The sequence below is a fragment of the Scomber scombrus genome, chromosome 16 (genome assembly GCF_963691925.1).
Source record: "Scomber scombrus chromosome 16, fScoSco1.1, whole genome shotgun sequence".
Taxonomy (NCBI): domain Eukaryota; kingdom Metazoa; phylum Chordata; class Actinopteri; order Scombriformes; family Scombridae; genus Scomber; species Scomber scombrus.
This window is the reverse complement of record NC_084985.1, coordinates 11,897,185-11,916,165: the sequence shown is the minus strand read 5'-3', so window position 1 is coordinate 11,916,165 and position 18,981 is coordinate 11,897,185. Positions and strand designations below refer to the sequence as shown.

Here is an 18,981-nt window from a genome sequence, read left to right as displayed (position 1 = left end):
AAATGAGTCAGATACAGTAGTCTTTTACAACAATTAAATAACATTTATTTATTCAACAGTCTACGATAAATGGACACAGACAGCACTTCAATGTCTCTATCTACAATGTTCACAGTAAGAAGTTATTTTTTTTTTTTTAAAAAGAAGGTAAATCTGGACTGAAATGTAAATTATGTCAGAGAGAAACAGCAGCGTCTATACAAACAATGCAGAAGTATGTGAGAGGGTCATTGTTATTAAATTTAAAACCATTTAACACAAAATAGAATATTTAATGTGCTGAGGCAGCACTTGGCAGCGAGGATAGTAATTTAAAGTATGATATCAACTAGCCTCTATCTCTAAATAAAGCCTCTAATGAGTATTTTCCAACATAACTAAAATAAATGAAGTCAAAAGTCTTAAAGTATGAAATAGCATCATAACTCTTGGCTCATTCTATTCACCCCACTACTGTCAGAGAAATATATTAAGTTAAACATAAATCATACTGACAAAGCTAACTGCATGCTCGCCGTTGGCAATGTGGTGCAAAGCACTCAGAAATTTGACACCTGAACTTTCATGCTTAGGATTCTGGTGGAGCAGACTGAGTATGAAGAAGTGCTGAGACGATCAACACAAAGTGATTATTTGTACATTTATCCAAGTGTATGTGTAACAGACTTTTATTTTGGTTTGTTTTACAATAATAGAACAGTTATTAATCTCGAACCACCTTTTCCATTGACCTGTTGAAGCAGCTTATTTTAGATTCTGCATGGGGAAGAAGTGAAGGTGGAAAACTTGACAACACAGAATTTTACAGAAGTCTTGCTCCTTCCACTGTATCTTGAAGACTTGCTGACAGAATACAGACTGCACAGGTTTGTGTCTATGTATATTGACTAAGAAGTTCGGTAAAGCTCTTTGGATTGCACAGCTCCTTCCTGTTTTTCATTTTTAGGACTCCTTCTATCATTGGATCCCTATTTGAATTTCCTCTTACCTTCCTTGTTTAGAGTCTGTTTTGTGCGAAAGCCACAGCCGGTATGCAGAACAGCCTTAAAAGTAACTATGAGGTTCTAACTAAAGACCTTTGTCACCATGGAGTCTGTTAAACTACTGCAGATCTACATTTTACACACTGGTAGGTGGATAAATACATATTTACAAAGTTTTTTTTGAACTTCTTGTCACTCCTTTAGTTGTGACTCCATTCAGGACTTGATTTCGATGACTTTGATGAACGGGAGGGCCTTGTTGCTGTGTGATGTAGGTGTGAGTGGTTTACTGTGTGGAGAAGAAAAAGTAAAAATTGGAAAATGAACATCATAATCTGTGCATATTATAATCATATGAGAAGAAAAATTAGTTAAGTGGAAGTTTGGCAGTGAGTGCTCACCTATAAACAACTTCTGGCTTGTTCTCCTTGGATGTCAGCTCTGGTGAATCCTGGCCGGCCAGGAAGTACTCCATGTGGTGATGCATTTCTCTGTTCTGCAGACAGAAACAGGATATAATCACATACAGGATGCAGTTACCAATGCAGTATAGCTTTTCACCTTTTAGTCTTCATGGAAAATGAGTTTTAGCTTGAGCAGAAACAGGATTTTAGATAACTTTAAACAAATAATGTATTGTAAGTAAATAAATGTCAGCAATAATTAATCTACGTAGAAACAAGCCTTTAGTGGAGTCATTCATATTTTAGTGGCAGTGATATGAGTCTGCTGACCTCAGCTTCCAGGAAAGCCACCTTCTCCTCCAGATCCCTGATGACTCGATCTCTCTCTTGGATGACCGTTCGGGAGTTCTGCAGCTGTATTTTAGAGAAAACAAACACACGCAAACAAACAATGTGACACGCTCAAGAGAAACATGGCTCACTTTTCTAAACAGGAGCAGATGCAGCATCACTTATTCATGACCAGTAAGTTTCTGTTCACCACAGCTTTCCGCTTGGCTCCATTCGCTCATATCAATTATCCTTAATGTGTCTGCCTCCTCAAAATCTAATTTCCTCATTAATGGCTTCCTGTGCATTTCTGGGCTCCGCTGAGATCATTTGCATTGTGTGGGAGCGTGTTTGTTCACTTTGCATGGCTAGACAACAGGCTTGTGTGTGTAAATACCTGTTCGATCATGTGGCGGACTTTCCTCTGCTGACACTTTAACATGTCATCCAGGTGATGAATCTTTTCCTTCAAGATGGCAAGCTCCTTTTCCAGCTCTGCACACCTGCAAACACACACAAACACTGTATATGGGAGCTGATTGATACAGTGAATATATAATAGAAAAATATTCTTCTACTTGATTACAGCGAGGTGTTGTATATTAAATGGTACTATTACTACTACAGGCTACTCATATTATTCATATTAGATGATGCAAATTGAACTGAATTGATGAATTTGACGATATTGGCAGGGTTCCTAAAAAACAAAGAGTGGGTGAGGTTTGTTTATTAAAGGTGCAGTGTGTAGAATAATATTCAATTGGTTGCAATCTGGAACCTCACCAGTAGATGTCTCTAAATCGTGCACACTGCACATTTAAATAATATACTTTGTCCTCTTAATACTTATACTTTTCATTAAGATTCGGCTCGCTAAAAACAAACAAAACAAACTCACTAGTTCACATGATAGTTTTTCTCATCTCACCTCTGCCCGTCCTCCTGCCCTCCCTCCTTGTCTGCTTTAAGGTGCAGCACCTCTGCCTCCCCTGCCACCATCTTCTCTTTGAGGATGCTGCTCTCGACCTCCATGCTTCCCAGCAGCCGCTGCAGCTCCTCCACCTGCTGACCTCTCTCCTCCGACTGCTCTTCCACTACCTGCAGTCGCTCGGACTGCTCAGCGAGAAGGATGCGGTACTCATTGGACTCCATCTGCAAGGGGAGCCACAGAGTGAGGACTGCTTTCGGACTTTCTATTGTATTTGGTGGTGATATATGCCGTGCTAAAGGTTCATTACAATTTGGGTCTCTTTTTCATAATTTCAGCCATAACTGCTTCTGGATATGGTTACATATCACCAACAATGAACAAAGGAACCACCTTATTTTGATGTAAAACTGAAAATTCCTCAAATTTCTGCAATAATCCCTCATTGCACTGTGACAACGACATTAAGTTAAATTGGCATTTTTACTTATTTTGCACTCTTTTCTGTTTTTCAAATGACCACTACCGAGTTAAAGTCTTTGTAAAGACAACGAGTTTGATGTCAAATAAATCTTCAGAAGCTGGTAACTTTATTTCAAACATTACCCATGACATTTGTTTTTAAAATTACAAGTCAACAAGATCCATTCTTATTTTCTTGTCTCGACTCAAAAAACTGTATTGCTCCACAAACTAATTAACTCCAATTAGAGCTATTGGCCATGATGTCATCATTTGAAAGTAAAGGACCATCCAAAAAACTAAAAAACAACTATTAAAACCCCCCCAAAAAAACAACAACAAAAAAACATTTGTATTGTGATTCTTTGTCTTAAGACTGAATGGGTGTTTGACATCTACTTCACTCTATGATTTGTTGATACACCCCTAAAACACTATGACATCACCAGCATCCTCCTGACTTATGGTCAAATCAGCTGTGTGGGTGCACAAGGCCTTTAAGAGATTTATTAATTTCTCTTGTCAGTTTTAACTGTTTGATACTGGAGATGCTTGCGTGGTAATATCTGCTTGATGCCCAAATTACTTAATCCTGTCTGAATAACATGGATTTTTATTTTTATGATTAACAAATAGTGGAAGACAAAATAGGGTTATATAATGTTGTTGGTGCCACTAACACAATAAAGATAAAGTAAACGTCACCAATCAAGTGATGGAGCGTCTGTAAAATGTAGCTCGTCACTACAGGGACTTCATGTGTCCCTACATAACCTGACAGATGAATGTACTGTAGAGCAAAGACCCAAACAGTGGAGGATCACATGATGATGGATGAGATCCTAAGATAACACTGACAGATAATGAGGACGATTAAAGGACCCAGAGAGCAGTAGAGGAGGAGTGAGTCACAGGAAGCGTGTCATGTTACTCATCTGACAAACAGACCTGCAGTTTCTCCCTCTCCTCCTGATGCCTCTTCTCCATCTCCTTCAGCTGCTCGTACAGACGCTTGGTCACCTCCCTGAGCCTCTCACTCTCCTCCTGATTATCCTCGACCTGAGAGGGCAGACAGACAGAAAGTGACATGCTCAGTTAGGCTTAATCTGGCAAACCACTTGAACCTGAAGGCAAGGCAGGTACTAATAAATAAGAAAAGAGAGGCTGCTCAAAGGCTATTTGCTACGGTTGTTTGAACTAGCTTGAGGTAACAAAAGCATTTAAGTTAGCAGTCAAATGGCTACATTTTAGTTTAATTGTGCAAAGGTAATCTTTTTATTTCGTATAATCTGACTGATCACTTAGAACAGAGGGCAGTGTAAACTGACCCCAGCTTAACTACATACCACACACACAGGTCACTGGGTATGTATAACTACAATACACACACTTCCCCTCCCCTCGCCGCTCTGACACTAGTTCCTTGGTAGACGATGGTGTTGCTTTACAGGAAGCATTATGATGTGCTGAGTCTCAAATAATACATGGGAAACGGGATATTTACCTGGGTGTGTGTGTGTGTGTGTGTGTGTGTGTGTGCGTATCTGTTGAAACACTATTAGTCAGAATGAGAGTGAACCCTTCCCCTATTTATGTGGTAAGCTTTAATATCAGTCTCAGAGAGCCTGACACCATTTTCCCTACAAACAGCAGGCAGCTGGGTGGTGTGCTTGTGAAACAGCTGGAGGGCTAGACATTTTTCCAGTATGAATTTAATGCTTACCATTTAAATATTAATTTGAATGTATTCAAATTGGTTTCACTGAAACTGAAATCGGCTTCTGTTGACACAATGCAGACATTTCTCATGGTTCATTCATATTAAACTGATGAATAATAAAATGATTTTAAAAAAACACAGCAAACACTTTTCTGAAGATATTAGAGAAGGGTGACCTATGATTTGCTTACATGAGTGTCGGTCTCGATGATAATAGTGTTGCCATTGGTGACAGCTGTTAGGCCGTTGGGCCTGTTGACTCTGTAGCCATTTGCAGGATACTAAAGAAGGAGAGAAGCAGCCGATTAACGAAGTTAGTGCTGTATTTCTCCTTCTTCTCTTAAAGTAGTGATTACTGCAGCGACTGATGGAGCTCAACACATTGCAACTGGAAAAAACAAGCAATTCAAGATATTTATAACTTTAACAACACATGCATCAAATCTAGAAGAAAATATGTATGTAATGTATGCATGTAAATAAAGGAACACAGTTTTGGGGGTGACACTAACTGATAAACACAATTATCAATATTTCTTACAATAAAAGAACAAAAGAAACTTGTTTAACTTGATTTCCAGCATCATCGTTGGAAGTGGTCATTATTTGGTAATTGGTTTACACCCACAAGCTTCTGTTATATTAGCTTTCACCTTCCTTTAGTATGCCAGGTATATGTTATCAAATTGGTGGAAGTGTTACTTCATTTGCTTTAATTTAATGTATGATGAACCATAAAGTAATTAGCTAAATTACTGCTAATTGATTAGTTTTCTGTTGCTTGCCCAAAGAATTATTTATCTAAGGCATCTCTAACTTTAATGCAGGGTGTGGGTACCTTGTTGTTATTGCTGCTCTGTCTGGCAGCCATCTGCTCTCTAAGAGTCTTCAGACAGTACCTCACCTGTAAGTAAAAAAAACACGCATTCAAAACATGTTGTGAAGAAAATGCCACAAAGCCCCTCTTTAACCTCGCCCCTCGAGTCTAAACATTATCCTGAATCACACACACACACACACACACACACACACACACACACACACACACACACACACACACACACACACACACACACACACACACACACACACACACACACACACACACACACACAGTAATGTTCTCCTAGCTGCTGAATGCCGAGTCATTGTCTATATGTGGTTAGAGGGAAATATTGCTCATTTCTGTTTGTTACACACTCACCTCCTGGATCTGGGACACCTCGTCCGTTAGCATCTTTACACTTTCCTCTGGACGGTTTTCAAGGTAAACCTGGATACCATGAAAGCGGACTGTGTTAGTTCAGGTGAGCATGAAGGGGCTCGACCTGCATACGGCTATACAGACAAACAAAATTACACAAAAACAAGCCCACTTACCTTGATGACTTCAACTTTTTCTTCAGTGGGAGTGATGAGTTCAAGTGTTCCTGCTTCCTGATTTTCTGGTTTCTGTGGCAGCACTACTGCAATGCTGCTCTCCTACATTCAGTAAAAAAAAAGAATAAGCGTTTGGTCCTGTACTTCTTCTTTTCATTCATGAAGAAATATAGTGTCCCTTTCTGGTTTTGTACCTTGTTGTTGTGACGCTCCGATGTGCCTGACTGATCGTGATCTTTTCGAGTGAGTCTAAGCAGCCTGCATCTGTCCTGAAAGAGACAGAGCAAAAAAGGAACCCGATGACTAAATGGAGTGATGAGGATTATGAGAAAAACAAGCCTGAACCAGTAAAGAGAAAGGAAAGGGTCTCACAATGAAAGTCACAAGTGAGAGAGAGGGTGGAGCAGTGACAGAGGGGGTGGGTGGATGTGAGGATTTAGCCATAAAACTTCCTCTTAGTTAGGATGCCACACACATAGACTGTAACACTTGGCAACCAACAATGAGGCGACATTTCCACTGTATCCTCGGGACCATGTCAGGTGATTATGACCATTCATTCCACTCCAGTCAATGGAGAAATGAAACCAGTCCTGTTCAATGTAGCCAAAAATACTTAGACCCAAAATATCTGTCTGCTGAATCATTCTCCTAGGAAACCAAAACAAAATAATCTGGGAGTTCTCTTTCATGTTTCACAGTGAAAATAGTTCGAGTCAACAGCAACAAACACAGACCAATTCTAGAAATATCCAGATGGTCTGATTTATTTTTGGCCCATGCTCTGAGCTTGATGGTCTATTCTATTCTGTTGTGTTGGTATATGTATTCACCTCTATTCAGTTTTTTCCCAGTAGACTTTGATACACCTGCGCCTGCCTTTAAATGTGCCCTTTGTTGGATCCTGACTTCTTTATAACTCTGTTGTGTGTTTCATAATAAGCTGTTTTTGATTGGGCAGCCAGCTTCTCGTGAATCACTTGTTTCCTGATAACTGAGATATTGTCCTGACAACATTGAGAAAAAAAAAACATGCTCATGACCGCAGGCTTTCAGTGGAAGTGCATAGTAATAGGCATAATAATATCTAATTTTTTAACAAAAAAGGAAGATTACAATTGAGCCTATAAACACTCAAATTAAACTTTCTTAAACTCACCTTACATAACCAACAATAAATATTTTCACAGAAGCTAACAAATACTTGCTTTGAACATATAATCCTCCATGGCTGCACCCATTTAAGTGTCTGAAGTTATGGTTCCAGAGAAATTATGTTACCCTTTATTGACCGCACAATAAAAACAAACCTGCTGACAAATGATATCTATTTCAAGTGGAAGATAAAAGTCCATGTGCAGCTAAGTTGTCCAACACAGCTGATCTTGATCTTATCTCTAACCTGAATTATGTTGAATCTTTGCGTCAATGAGCTGTTATATGTATCTATGTGTGCGTGCATGCAATACACTAGAGCTCTTAAGAGTTTACAGAAGCCCCCAGCCTACATGAGATAAAGAATTAATCAGTATTGTCAGTCATTATTTGAGAGGGATACTTTTACACCTTTAAGCTTTTTTACTTTGAGGTGTGAGTTTTGAGTGAGGTCATCAGTGGCCTAAATTGCCCTAATTAGGGCGTTGACAAAAGGTTAAATATCACAGCTGCACAAATAGTTCATAATTTAACAGCCAAAGAAAAAAGAACAGGGACAAAATGTTCTGTAGATGTTTTGATGTAATAATATTAGCATCTATGTTTATTTTGTTTGTAGTTTATAACAAGTTTGTAACAGTCTATAATAAATACCTGCTAAAACAGGGGGAGAGAAGCTTGTACATGACTTAAACATTCCATGTTTACTTGTTTTTCTTCTTTAGAATATGGCTTTAGTCATAAAAATGTCTTTCCCAGACCCTGCTTTTTATTTTCTGTCAAAGAAGTATTTTTAGTTTCACAGCCAGGTGTGATCCTTACACGGTACATCAAATGCCAGAAAACCAGATGTTTTTCCCCTCAGTCTTAAAACCTGTGATGTCATATTTTTATATTTACACCTTTGAAGTAAAAGCTGCTAAATTCACCTCTCTCTGCAAAATCACGTTTTAATATCATCCTGTTTGGTCGATGTCACCCACTAAACTGAGGAAACATTTTGACATTTAACACAGTAACAGCTCCACAGTGTTCCTGCTGCACACTTCATAAACCCACTTTCCACACCTTTAATTGCTTGTGGGGTGAATGACACCTGTGGGTATAGTGCAGGAATCATAATGATGCGGTGACACATTCTTTACATACCACAGCATGTCGTCCACTTTAAGTGTGAAGACGCTGATGCATAATAACTTCAAAGGTATGCAAATCATTTGGTGAAATCACATGCAAACTTACTATCCAAAAAATAATATAATATGCAAGTTACAACAAAGACTATGAGAAAGCAAACCGTATCCCAACCAGAATTTTGGAATTGTTCCTTTTAAGTTTATGATTATGTAATTTTTCACATTGATTGGCGGAACATCAGAGACAAATATGTGTTTTTCAACCATTCCTTATGTAATTGGAGAAGCTGTTAATTATCCGGCTTCCAAGGAACACCTCAGCAGTGCAGCCATGAGTCAGTTGGTAAGATGTGGTAATATTAAACTGGCAAACAAACTGATCAAAAGGTCTATGTCTTAACTCAGCACTACAGAAACATCCTGGAGTAAAGCTCTGAACTCACAACTACAGCCTGTTTGCACTCTGTCAAAAGACTTTTAACAAACGTGATGTAAGATTTATGCAAATTATGGCGGAATGAGAGATGTGCAGGATAAATGTTTTTATCATTTTGTTCAACATCAACAATAATTACACAACTTCTTGTGCAGCAAAGTAATGCTGAGAGGTCAAAAGTTAAGCAAATAATCTGTTACATTCTGCAGGAGTGAATTTAATCATTGGAAAAGATGATTCATTTACTATAAAGAAAGTAATCAAATCGTTTTTTAATGTATGTATGTGTGTGTGTGTGTGTGTGTGTGTGTGTGTATGACCCATAGAATTACTTAAGCTGAAAGATATATCTCCATTGTGCAGAGCATTGTATATAATTCCTAACAAATATGAATAATATTACTGAAATAAATAAATGGTGTAGAAGATATCATGAATGCTTTAAAATTGTTGTATGTTTGTGTGTTTTTGTGCTGCTGTGACATGTAAAAGAAACCTGCTGGTGAAATGGGGCAAACAGTTAATGGTTTGAAAGACTGTGTGTGAACATGCCTACTGTAAGTCATGTAGACACAGTGATATATGGCTTAAAATAACAAAGAAGAGAAGCAACCCAGCGGGTGAAATGTGGGTAAAACATTTGTTTACAGATGAGAGCAACCAGCTTTCTGATTTGCCTGTCAAACATGAGCTAAATGGTTAAGCTTAGAATGGCAGGTCTTTGTATATAATTGTGCGTCTGAAAACGATCAGAGCTGAGGCGGTGACAGGCAGGCCAACATTTGACTCTGTGATCTAAAAGAGTAACAGCTTGAGGGTTTCTCTCAGAGAGAGGTGAGGCAGACACACCCTAGGACACAGATACACAATGTTCCGTGCTTCTCCACACGCTATTCTTTGTGTTTCTTTGGCGCCCACTCCAAAGACACGTTTACATTTCAGGCATTAGGTTTACACATCCACAGAGCTTCAAATTAAGCACAACTAGAACAGATTGCAAATAATCATTAATTTCTAATTATAGTTCTGGTATTCAAAATCTACAAATTAATACATACAATAGTGTGCGCTAAGTTAATTAAAGCTTCTTTATGTGCTGGTCCAGTGGGATAATCATCTGCGGAATAGCAAAAGCTACATTTTATGTGTTTGGAAGCATCAAAAACGATGTGTTTAATGGATATAAAAAATATGAGAAACTGTAGCCTTCACTGACTCCTATATATGATTATATTATGAATGCTGAGCACCAGAGTAACGTCTCTTTATCATCTAAACGTGTCACCAAACTTAATGCATTATCACCTAAAAAAATGCTTGACGTGCTCAGGTTGCAGTGGTCTATTAATGCAGAGGTCAAAATCACTGTATTAATTGCCAATAAATGATGCATCAATGACGTCATTAGTCACCACACCTACGAAAGGTGGTTATAAGTGTTCGCCCAAATAGCCTACGTGTGTGATTGTGTTCCAAGGCGAAATTAAACACTTAATCACTGCATACTTTTTCAGTCCTGGCCTGTCCAACTGTTATACAAGATGTTAAGTCCAGATTTAACTACCTTGCTGTTCCTGTACGGACAAGAAAAACACTTAAGTCAGAAAAGGCATTCAGTGAGGAAAAAAGCAGGATGTTTTTGCAAGTAAACAGGTTACACTGTCATAGCAACTCAACTTAACTTGACAACATGTTTTTGAATTGATTTACTTACTATGTCTAAAGTGATAAGTTGACAGGAGATTGCTCTGTGTCAGTCGATGTGGAATCATATCAGTTCAGGGGTGTGAAAAGCAGCTGGATTGGATTAGATCATATTAGATTTGAAAATCAGAAATTCTATTATAAATAAAATATAATTTAATCCAAATCAAAAAATTCAATTCAAAACTATGGTTGCAAGGTTTCTTCCTGAGTTTCTGGAAACTCATAAAATCATTTCACAATATATGCTTGAAGGCTTTAATAAAAACAGTTTTAGAGATAATATCAACACCATCAATTATGTTGTGTTGCTGTTTTTCCTCTGCAGTTGATTGATTCTCGTTATGAGATATGTGTTTACGTAACACAGATTCTCATGAATGTGATAAGATCAACAGACAAACTTACAGGTATGTCATGCATAACACAGCAAAACTCAGCAGCATGAGTTCAAAAAAAGAAAACTCACTGTAAATGTAAACAGTTAAATAAAAACCGATTATCTGCTCAGTTGCATACTACTTGGTTGAATGCAAACACTGCAAATGGTCCATACTGTTGGAACAGACATGGCAATTAAACAGCATTTAATAAAATAAAAAAAAACTAACTGAATTTGATGAGACATTCACATTTTATTATTAATGTTACTGTGCAACCAGCGTTCATCAAACAGAACGTATTATGATCACGACAGCTTTGCATTATTTCAAAGATCACTGCAAGCCTCTATAGTGTGCTCACATGTCATAAAGGTGTCTCCATTAGTCTGCTGCTACAAAGTGATTTCAAATTGACTTGACATCTATTACTGGTGTGAAGCTGTTGTTAAAGTGGGGAAACACAGAGGCGCAAACGAGGCGTTAAAAAAAACCATTCTGGTAAAAATTTGCCACTTGGGACATCTATTCAGATATCTCTTCACAGATCAGCTCTTAAACTGAACAGCAGCAGCAGCGGCCCCGAGGGAGACGCTGTTTTCTGTCTCTGGTGTCCTGCTTTCACCAATCAGACACCGGAGAAGGAACCCAAGGCAGCAGTCAAGCTGCTGTGCACATCTCTACTTTGTTGATCCTGCCTAGCAACATTAAAGAATTCAGAGTAAAGCACAAAATAGATAGTAAAGTAAAGAATAAAGTACAGTAGGGATGCAATTATCAATATTTTTTTATTATTGATTAATATGCAGATTATTTTCTCAATTAGCTGATTATTTAATCTATGAAATGCCAGAAAATGGTGAAAAACTCCCTTCCAGTCCAGAAGTTTTAATTTTATTGTTGCATAAGACAAAGATAGCAGCAAATCCTTCCTATGGAGAGGCTGGAACAAGATAACTTTATACGTTTTGCTTGGAAAATTATATGATGATTAATTCACGATTGATCTATTAATCAAACGACTGTTTCGGTTCTAAAGTACAGGAGGTTAAAACTGTGTAGAGAATAAGTAATAAATAATTGTCTAGTTCAGAGGTAGTTATAGCAGAGTAAAATACAGTAGAGGACATAATATCTTCTTAACTCTGACTGTCAGGTATTCAGAGCGCATGAGGCCTGCAGCCAATATGAAAACAGCCAGTTACAAATCTGCCCAGCATGACTCGGATATTCACAGATTTGGAGGTGACATCACTGCTTCACCTCGGCGTCCGGGCTACCATAGCATCCTTATATGGTCAGTGACCTCACACAATCAATACAAGACAAATTGATTCTAGTTATGGAGCAGCACACTCCTCCATTTACTGGTTTAGAGATGATATCACTGATGTACTCACTGAGCACTCCAGCTAGGCTAAGCTGTAATTCATCACATAGTTGCTGCGACCACAAAATATTATGTGAAGATTCCCAGAGACTGGATCACTGTTTGCACTAACACCAGTATCCAAATTCCTTTTTCAAATAACAACAGCGTTCAAGAAGGAAAGTGCAACTTCCATCAATCTCTGAGTGCTGTCAAAACACAAATATGACTGGTGAATGATAAGAAATGCCATAAACACTTAAAACAACATGGTAACTGAGCTTGTTGATATCAATAAGTGTGTCCTTCCTTCTGAGTAATGTCAACAGTACAGTTATGTCTCATAAATACAACAAGAGCAAAAACAGTCACTGACAAACAGGGGATGTTTTAAGAAGTTTTACAGTTGCTTCCTGTCTGAAAAAAATCAATGGTAATGTTTTCATCCAAGTGTTTCAAATAAAATATGATGAGGGTGAACTCATGCAAAATCATATTCAGCTAAATGTTTTTCTTTGGTGCCTTGTCTGCTGTAGAAACCATGCTAAAGCAGGTCCTGTTTTGTATTTAGCATTTCCAACTATGTCTTAGTCTAGTATGACAAGGTATAAAAACATACCCAAACATTTAACAATTCAAAAAACAGACAAAACTACAACCACAAGTACCATCATATGCATCACCCTCTACACACCCAAATATAAACTCTTTACTTTTATCTCACAAAAGGATCTTTTTGATATCTACCTGGGCAGATGAAGGTGTCCGGATCTCTTCCCGATAGCGATCTGGGAGCAGTGATCCAGACTGTCTGTGTATGTGTGACTAAGTGTGTGGGAAGTCACGGCTGTCTTGCCTTACATGGCTGGGTGAGGCTGCAGTAGCTGCCCAACCCTTTTTCCTTGAGTTTGTTCTCCAGTCAGAAAGCTACAATGCCAGTCCAAGGAGGCACATAATTGCAAGCCTCTCCTGCAGGACTGCAATGCCAAATACACAATGGAAAGAACTGGAAGGAACATTTCCACTGATTAGATTATCCTGTATACAGACCATCCTGGACAAAGATGTTTGTTGATGATGAATATTAACTAAATTATGTTTAAGGGGCCTTGTATTATCTTCATAGCCTGATGATCAGACTGAATTATCATTTTGTTTCCACATTTTATTTGAATTCTTGAAAATAATTCTTGAAAAAGTTGTGGCCAGTGATTCAGAGGTCTAGCTATTATCTTTATCAAAGAGTCTAAAACACTGACAGTCAATCCTTCATAGAAATTGAGTGAAGAGTTTAAACCTTCATACTTACATACTTACATGTAGCCTAAATGTATGTAAATGTACGGTCAAAAAAATCACACTGTGATCACAGTAAGTGACCAATAGTGTCAGTGGAATGAGGAAGGCATCATTAATCTGCCACCGGGTGACAGCGGTTGGTAGCAGCACTGTGAGGAATGTTTGGTGTGAGTTATGGAACAGAGATTAATGATGCGTCTTTATATAACAGTAACTGGCATGCTGAGTGTGTGCAGTGTAAATAGAAGTGTACCAACAAAAGTCAGATGGCACGCAGTCCAAACATGTTCAAGTCTGTGTGTGTTCAAGCGTCTGTATCGGACTATTTTTTATTGAACACCCAGAACAAAACTTCATCCAATAAAATTATCTTATATTATTTTATATTTTATCTTTTATTTTATTAATTTTATTACATGTTTGAATGTTTTTAACATAGTTTTTTTTTTTTTTTTTACAACCCCCTTTTTTTTTTCTAATGCACTGCAAGGAGCTGGTGAGAAACGACTTTTCGTTTCAGCCTGTGTATGCAATTACATGTGTGTGAAATGACAATAAAGACATTTTGAATCTTGAATCTTGTATCTCAGATCTCTAGTTATTATTGCTGAGCATCAGTGCTTAAAGGTCGGGTTCACAATCTTTTGAGTCTCTCTTAAAACAACAGATAGGGGCCAAAGTCAACAATTCAACAATTCAACAATGAAATGAACAAAATCCACAGTCCGTGTTTTGAGCAAAAATGTATATAAAAGTTTCTCTTAAGGGAAATGAAGCTGGAGCCATCTCAGTTAGCCAATTAAAATTCAATTTAAGTCCTCCACAGTTAGTCTTTTCAGTAAAAAATTCCTTCTTTGTGTCTCATCTGTCAGTGTTTTCCTGTTTAGCTGTGGTGGAAGGATCATAATGAAGAGGGACTTTGGCACTAAAAAAAGTAAGATATTGACTTGATTTGACTGATTTAGATGACTGAAGCTTCATATTAGCTTCAAGGAAACTTTTAATTTGTTTTAATCACTGTTTCCCAACAGCACTTTTTTTTTGTCCAACCAAAACCTAGAGATATTCAATTTAAAATTATATATAAAAAACAGGTAAAAGCCAAATCTTCGACTTTGTACTCATTTTTACTACTTTTTTTCTGTTGATCTTCTAATAGTTTAAGCAGTAATACATTGTGAACATATGACATTGTATCTAACATACAGCACACCTTACACTTTTCTTTTACACCACAGCAGGTATGCACTGAACCCTCAGGATGCTTGTCCTTTTGTTTTGTGAAAACACACAAAAACATGCCAGTGTCACATGTAAGCCATGTAAGTAGAGTCAGCGGAAAAACCCTCCACAACAATCCAGCTAAGCTATGTTAATAATATCCTTGCATGAACTGTTCTCGCACTGTAACTGTTTTTTTCCCAAAACACTCTCACGTCATCACAGCATACAGCTCAAGTTAAATGCCTGTTGACAGGATCAGGAAAAAACAATTTAACTCCTAAATGTGCTTAAGTTGAATGAAATGGGTTTCCCAGTGGAAATAGCAAACTGTGAGGTTTGTAGAGCAGAATTCAAAAGAGGTCAAAGCTCACAGAGAAAACAACATATTCCTCTATGGCCAGTGACCAAAAATGCCCCTCAGCCATCTTTAATTCATTGTAACAATTTGATTGAGACAAGCGCTTATTCAGTGTTAACGTCTGAAACAACATCAAAACAGCCACATGTTTATAATAACAAAAATTACCCCTCTAAATTGCGAAAAGTGAAGAAAAGGTCATTTATCCTTTATTCTTTCATGTTTTATCCCCACTGGAGCCCGTCAAAGTTGGCAGCACAGCCAGAACTCCACTTGCAACATTAGTGCATTTGTTTGGGCACGACTATGTATTCCTCCACTTCCTGCCATTTATCTGTATAAATAAATGATCTGTTCATTCCTGCTACCATTCTGACACAGGTATGATGCCATTATGGGAGTGGGACATAACACTTAACTCAATGATTTAGGCAAGGAAGGTTTGTACTGTAACATTTAACCTCTCTTTTGTCACTCTGGTAATTGTCTATTGCACTATGACACCTAAAAGGCAGTGTATAATGAAAACACTCACTGTAACCACTGCAACCACCTGCAAAAGAGCAGGTTTGGCAGAAACTGGATCACATGTTATAGGGTCAGCTAAATGTTACTGTAATAAGACCTGTAAACAAGTTGAAAGTGACAGGAGGATATTTCCACAGTAAAATAACAAAACCTTCTGGTAACCAACGATCAAAAGCATGGAAACAATGTGCTTCTAAAGAAAAAGGATTAGCATTCTTCTAGCTCTCGCCAAACAAGTCCTGGCAACATTGTTAATGAGTTCTTCGGAACTACTATCAAAGAATGCTGTATAAATGATACATTCTGGGATGTGAGATCATTTGTTTTCTCACTCAACAGAATTAAATTACTAAAGTTCTAGAACGGTTTAGAACTTCACAAGTATCTTTAAGCAATGAAATTATGGCTTCAGGGTATAATTACTTCATACTTGATAATGACGTTTGAAGTAGACTAGAGCATTCAGACTATCCCACTTGTTTCAACATTTCCTAATAACGAGTATTACTGTGAAAGAGCAACTGCTGTGGTAGACTGGCTTTTCTTTTCTGTGTGAACGCTCATCACAGAGTCATAATTGACCTTATTTGTAGTTGTAGGTGTCCTGTCAACAGTTTTACAGATGTCTCTTTAAGCAGTAGTACCGTGAGTGACCACTGGGACAAAGTGACTGTAAAGCTGAGCAGCCCTAATGCATTCATGGTGAACACAACCAGAGACGGTTCAGAAAGTTACACGTTATTTGCTATATAGCTAAAATTGACGTTGGATCACGTGGAGACTCAACGTGTGAATGTAAAGCACATGCGAACAAATTTTGCTTTCATAAATGTGCTTTTTTTTCTCAATATGTTGACGTCATGTGATTAGTGAGTGTTTCTGCTGCAGGTGTCATTTAATCCCGTCCCGCAGGACATGCAATTTTAATAAGGAGTTTCACTTTCATATGCTCAAATAGAAAACTGAGAATATGTTAAATAATTTAAAAAAACTTTAAACATTCAAGATATAGTATAGCTACGGATATGTTGTGTAAACCAGGACAGTCCACAACTAGCCAATCAATCTGTCCCAGCGGTGAAACACCGCAGGAAATACAAAGTGGGGTTAAATTACTAGAAGCGTACTGAGTACCATACACAATTCACTTTAAGTGAAAATAGTTTTTCTAGTTTTATTAATCACTCACGTTACTTCTGTTGTCTTCCTCCTTTCCATTTCCCACCGTCCGTGCCACTCCACCACTCATCTTCTCAGAGGACAGCGAAGAAACCAATATATAAAAATGAAAGAGAGATTAGCTGTCGAAGGTTTCTGAGAGAGAAATCATCCTCTGTCTACTACCCAGAACAGCTTCAATCTCTACATGGCAAACAAAAAAAAACCCACAGAAGGTCTCTCTCTCTCTCTCTCTCTCTCTCTCTCTCTCTCTCTCTCTCTCTCTCTCTCTCTCTCTCTCTCTCTCTCAGGTAGTAAAGTTGAACCCTGCGGGTCTTCAACATGCCTGCACCTCATTTGAATGGAATGCTGTGAAGTATAAATCAGGATGTAGGAAGTTGTTGCAGATATTTTGTACTATTTTATACTCAGGTCTGTTTAATCTCTTGTATCTTGCTTTTATTCTTGCTTTTATAATTTTCATATCTTATTTCTCTGTACAGACATACAACTTCACCACACTATTAATTTATATGTCAAATGTATATATAAATCATATGCAATGACACTTTTAACATGAATATAATCCACACGTGATTTTGCACCTATAATACACACATGCAAACTGATATAAGGTGGTTACATTACTTTGAAATACAGTATGAATTCTTATCTGACCTTATTTTTTATCTTTATTTTAATTAGTATAGGCCCGAAGGTTAAATTCCATGCAAGGTAGTTATGTCTACCTAAAATGAAAAACATTGATAACATGGTTCATAAAACATCTCAAATGGTTGCCATATAACATGCTGTAAATTAGAAGCAGGATACAGGGTGATAAAAACCAAAACCATTAGTCTTATTTGTTTTGATGATCTATAAATGACTCAGGATCATAATGAATTTTTGAAATAAACTATCTGACCTCAGAGCAGCTGATGACACGTCCATCCGGCAGACATTTGGTGTGACTGCTGCTGAACCAAAGCATTTTGTCCTCAGTAACCCGCCTGATCCTCTTCCAGAATGACCCCATGTAGATTTGTTCCTTCATCTGGTTTCAACAAATGTTAATTTCCCAATAATGTTTCTGTTAGTAACACAGCAGCAGCGTGAACCTACAGTCCAGCACCTGTAACTTGCACTGCTGCTAATTCTCTGTCAGACCTGTTAATAGGATATAGTCCTGTTTGATAACAGTCCTGTCACATGTCCGATGGCTCGGTTCCCACTCACTCTTACTTATTTTCTAGGTGACCCTATGACTGTACTGACTTACTTTTGGTGGCATATGGCTGACACATCAACACAGACAAATTTAGCTATTTTCAGCATTTGACAATGTTACTGTGACAATGTGAGAACGTTGTGATATTTGTTGAATAATGGCTCAGTTTTGGTTATGAACTTACTCAGTGGTTACAGAATCAATGTTATAAGCATTCATTAATGTAATAAACTGTTGGGGAGATGCAATGTGTGGTATAACTTAACTAAAGAGACGACATACTGTGTTTTCCTGTCATTACTTGCTTGCATCGGGGAGGTGTGGTATAAAATGAAAGGTCATTACTTATGAAAGATGAGAATATAATCCCCAAATCAAGTCAAACCATACATTATAAGCCTTTTTCATTATTTTACCACAATGTTCTTCCGCTGTGTTTGACATCAAACATAAGTTTTACGTTATTCTAAGAGCGTTTGTTTGTTCCATGACAACCAAATAAGAGTCATGACTTTGTACACATCACTGAAATACAACAATCTACATAAATCTGCTTTGTGTGAGTCACATCTTTGGGTAAATACATGACAAGTAAGTATGACATGAATTCAAAAGGCCAGCCCAAGGTAAACACACACTGGTTTTATACATTGATGGCTTAGACATTATTGGATCAGTAGACACCTTTATACTTTCCAATGTGACGCCAGGAAGTTATTTTAAACCTTGTTTCCACTGGAAGGGTTGAATGTCATGCAGAAATAATCATAAATTATGCAAAAAGAAAAAGAAA

The 18,981-nt window shown here is 37.7% G+C and overlaps 1 protein-coding gene across 1 annotated transcript; it reads right to left on the bottom strand.

Moving 5' to 3' along the window:
* Positions 1–49: 49 nt before the first annotated feature.
* Positions 50–17,124, bottom strand: tuft1b (tuftelin 1b). Its single transcript, XM_062435923.1, has 12 exons — positions 16,989–17,124; positions 6,405–6,479; positions 6,211–6,312; positions 6,035–6,103; positions 5,669–5,734; positions 5,022–5,111; positions 4,059–4,169; positions 2,649–2,872; positions 2,115–2,220; positions 1,718–1,801; positions 1,385–1,479; positions 50–1,272 (listed from the first exon to the last, which is right to left on the bottom strand). The coding sequence occupies exons 1-12, from the start codon at positions 17,046–17,048 to the stop codon at positions 1,200–1,202; spliced, it is 1,155 nt and encodes a 384-aa protein (XP_062291907.1). The 5' UTR covers positions 17,049–17,124; the 3' UTR covers positions 50–1,199.
* Positions 17,125–18,981: the final 1,857 nt, after the last annotated feature.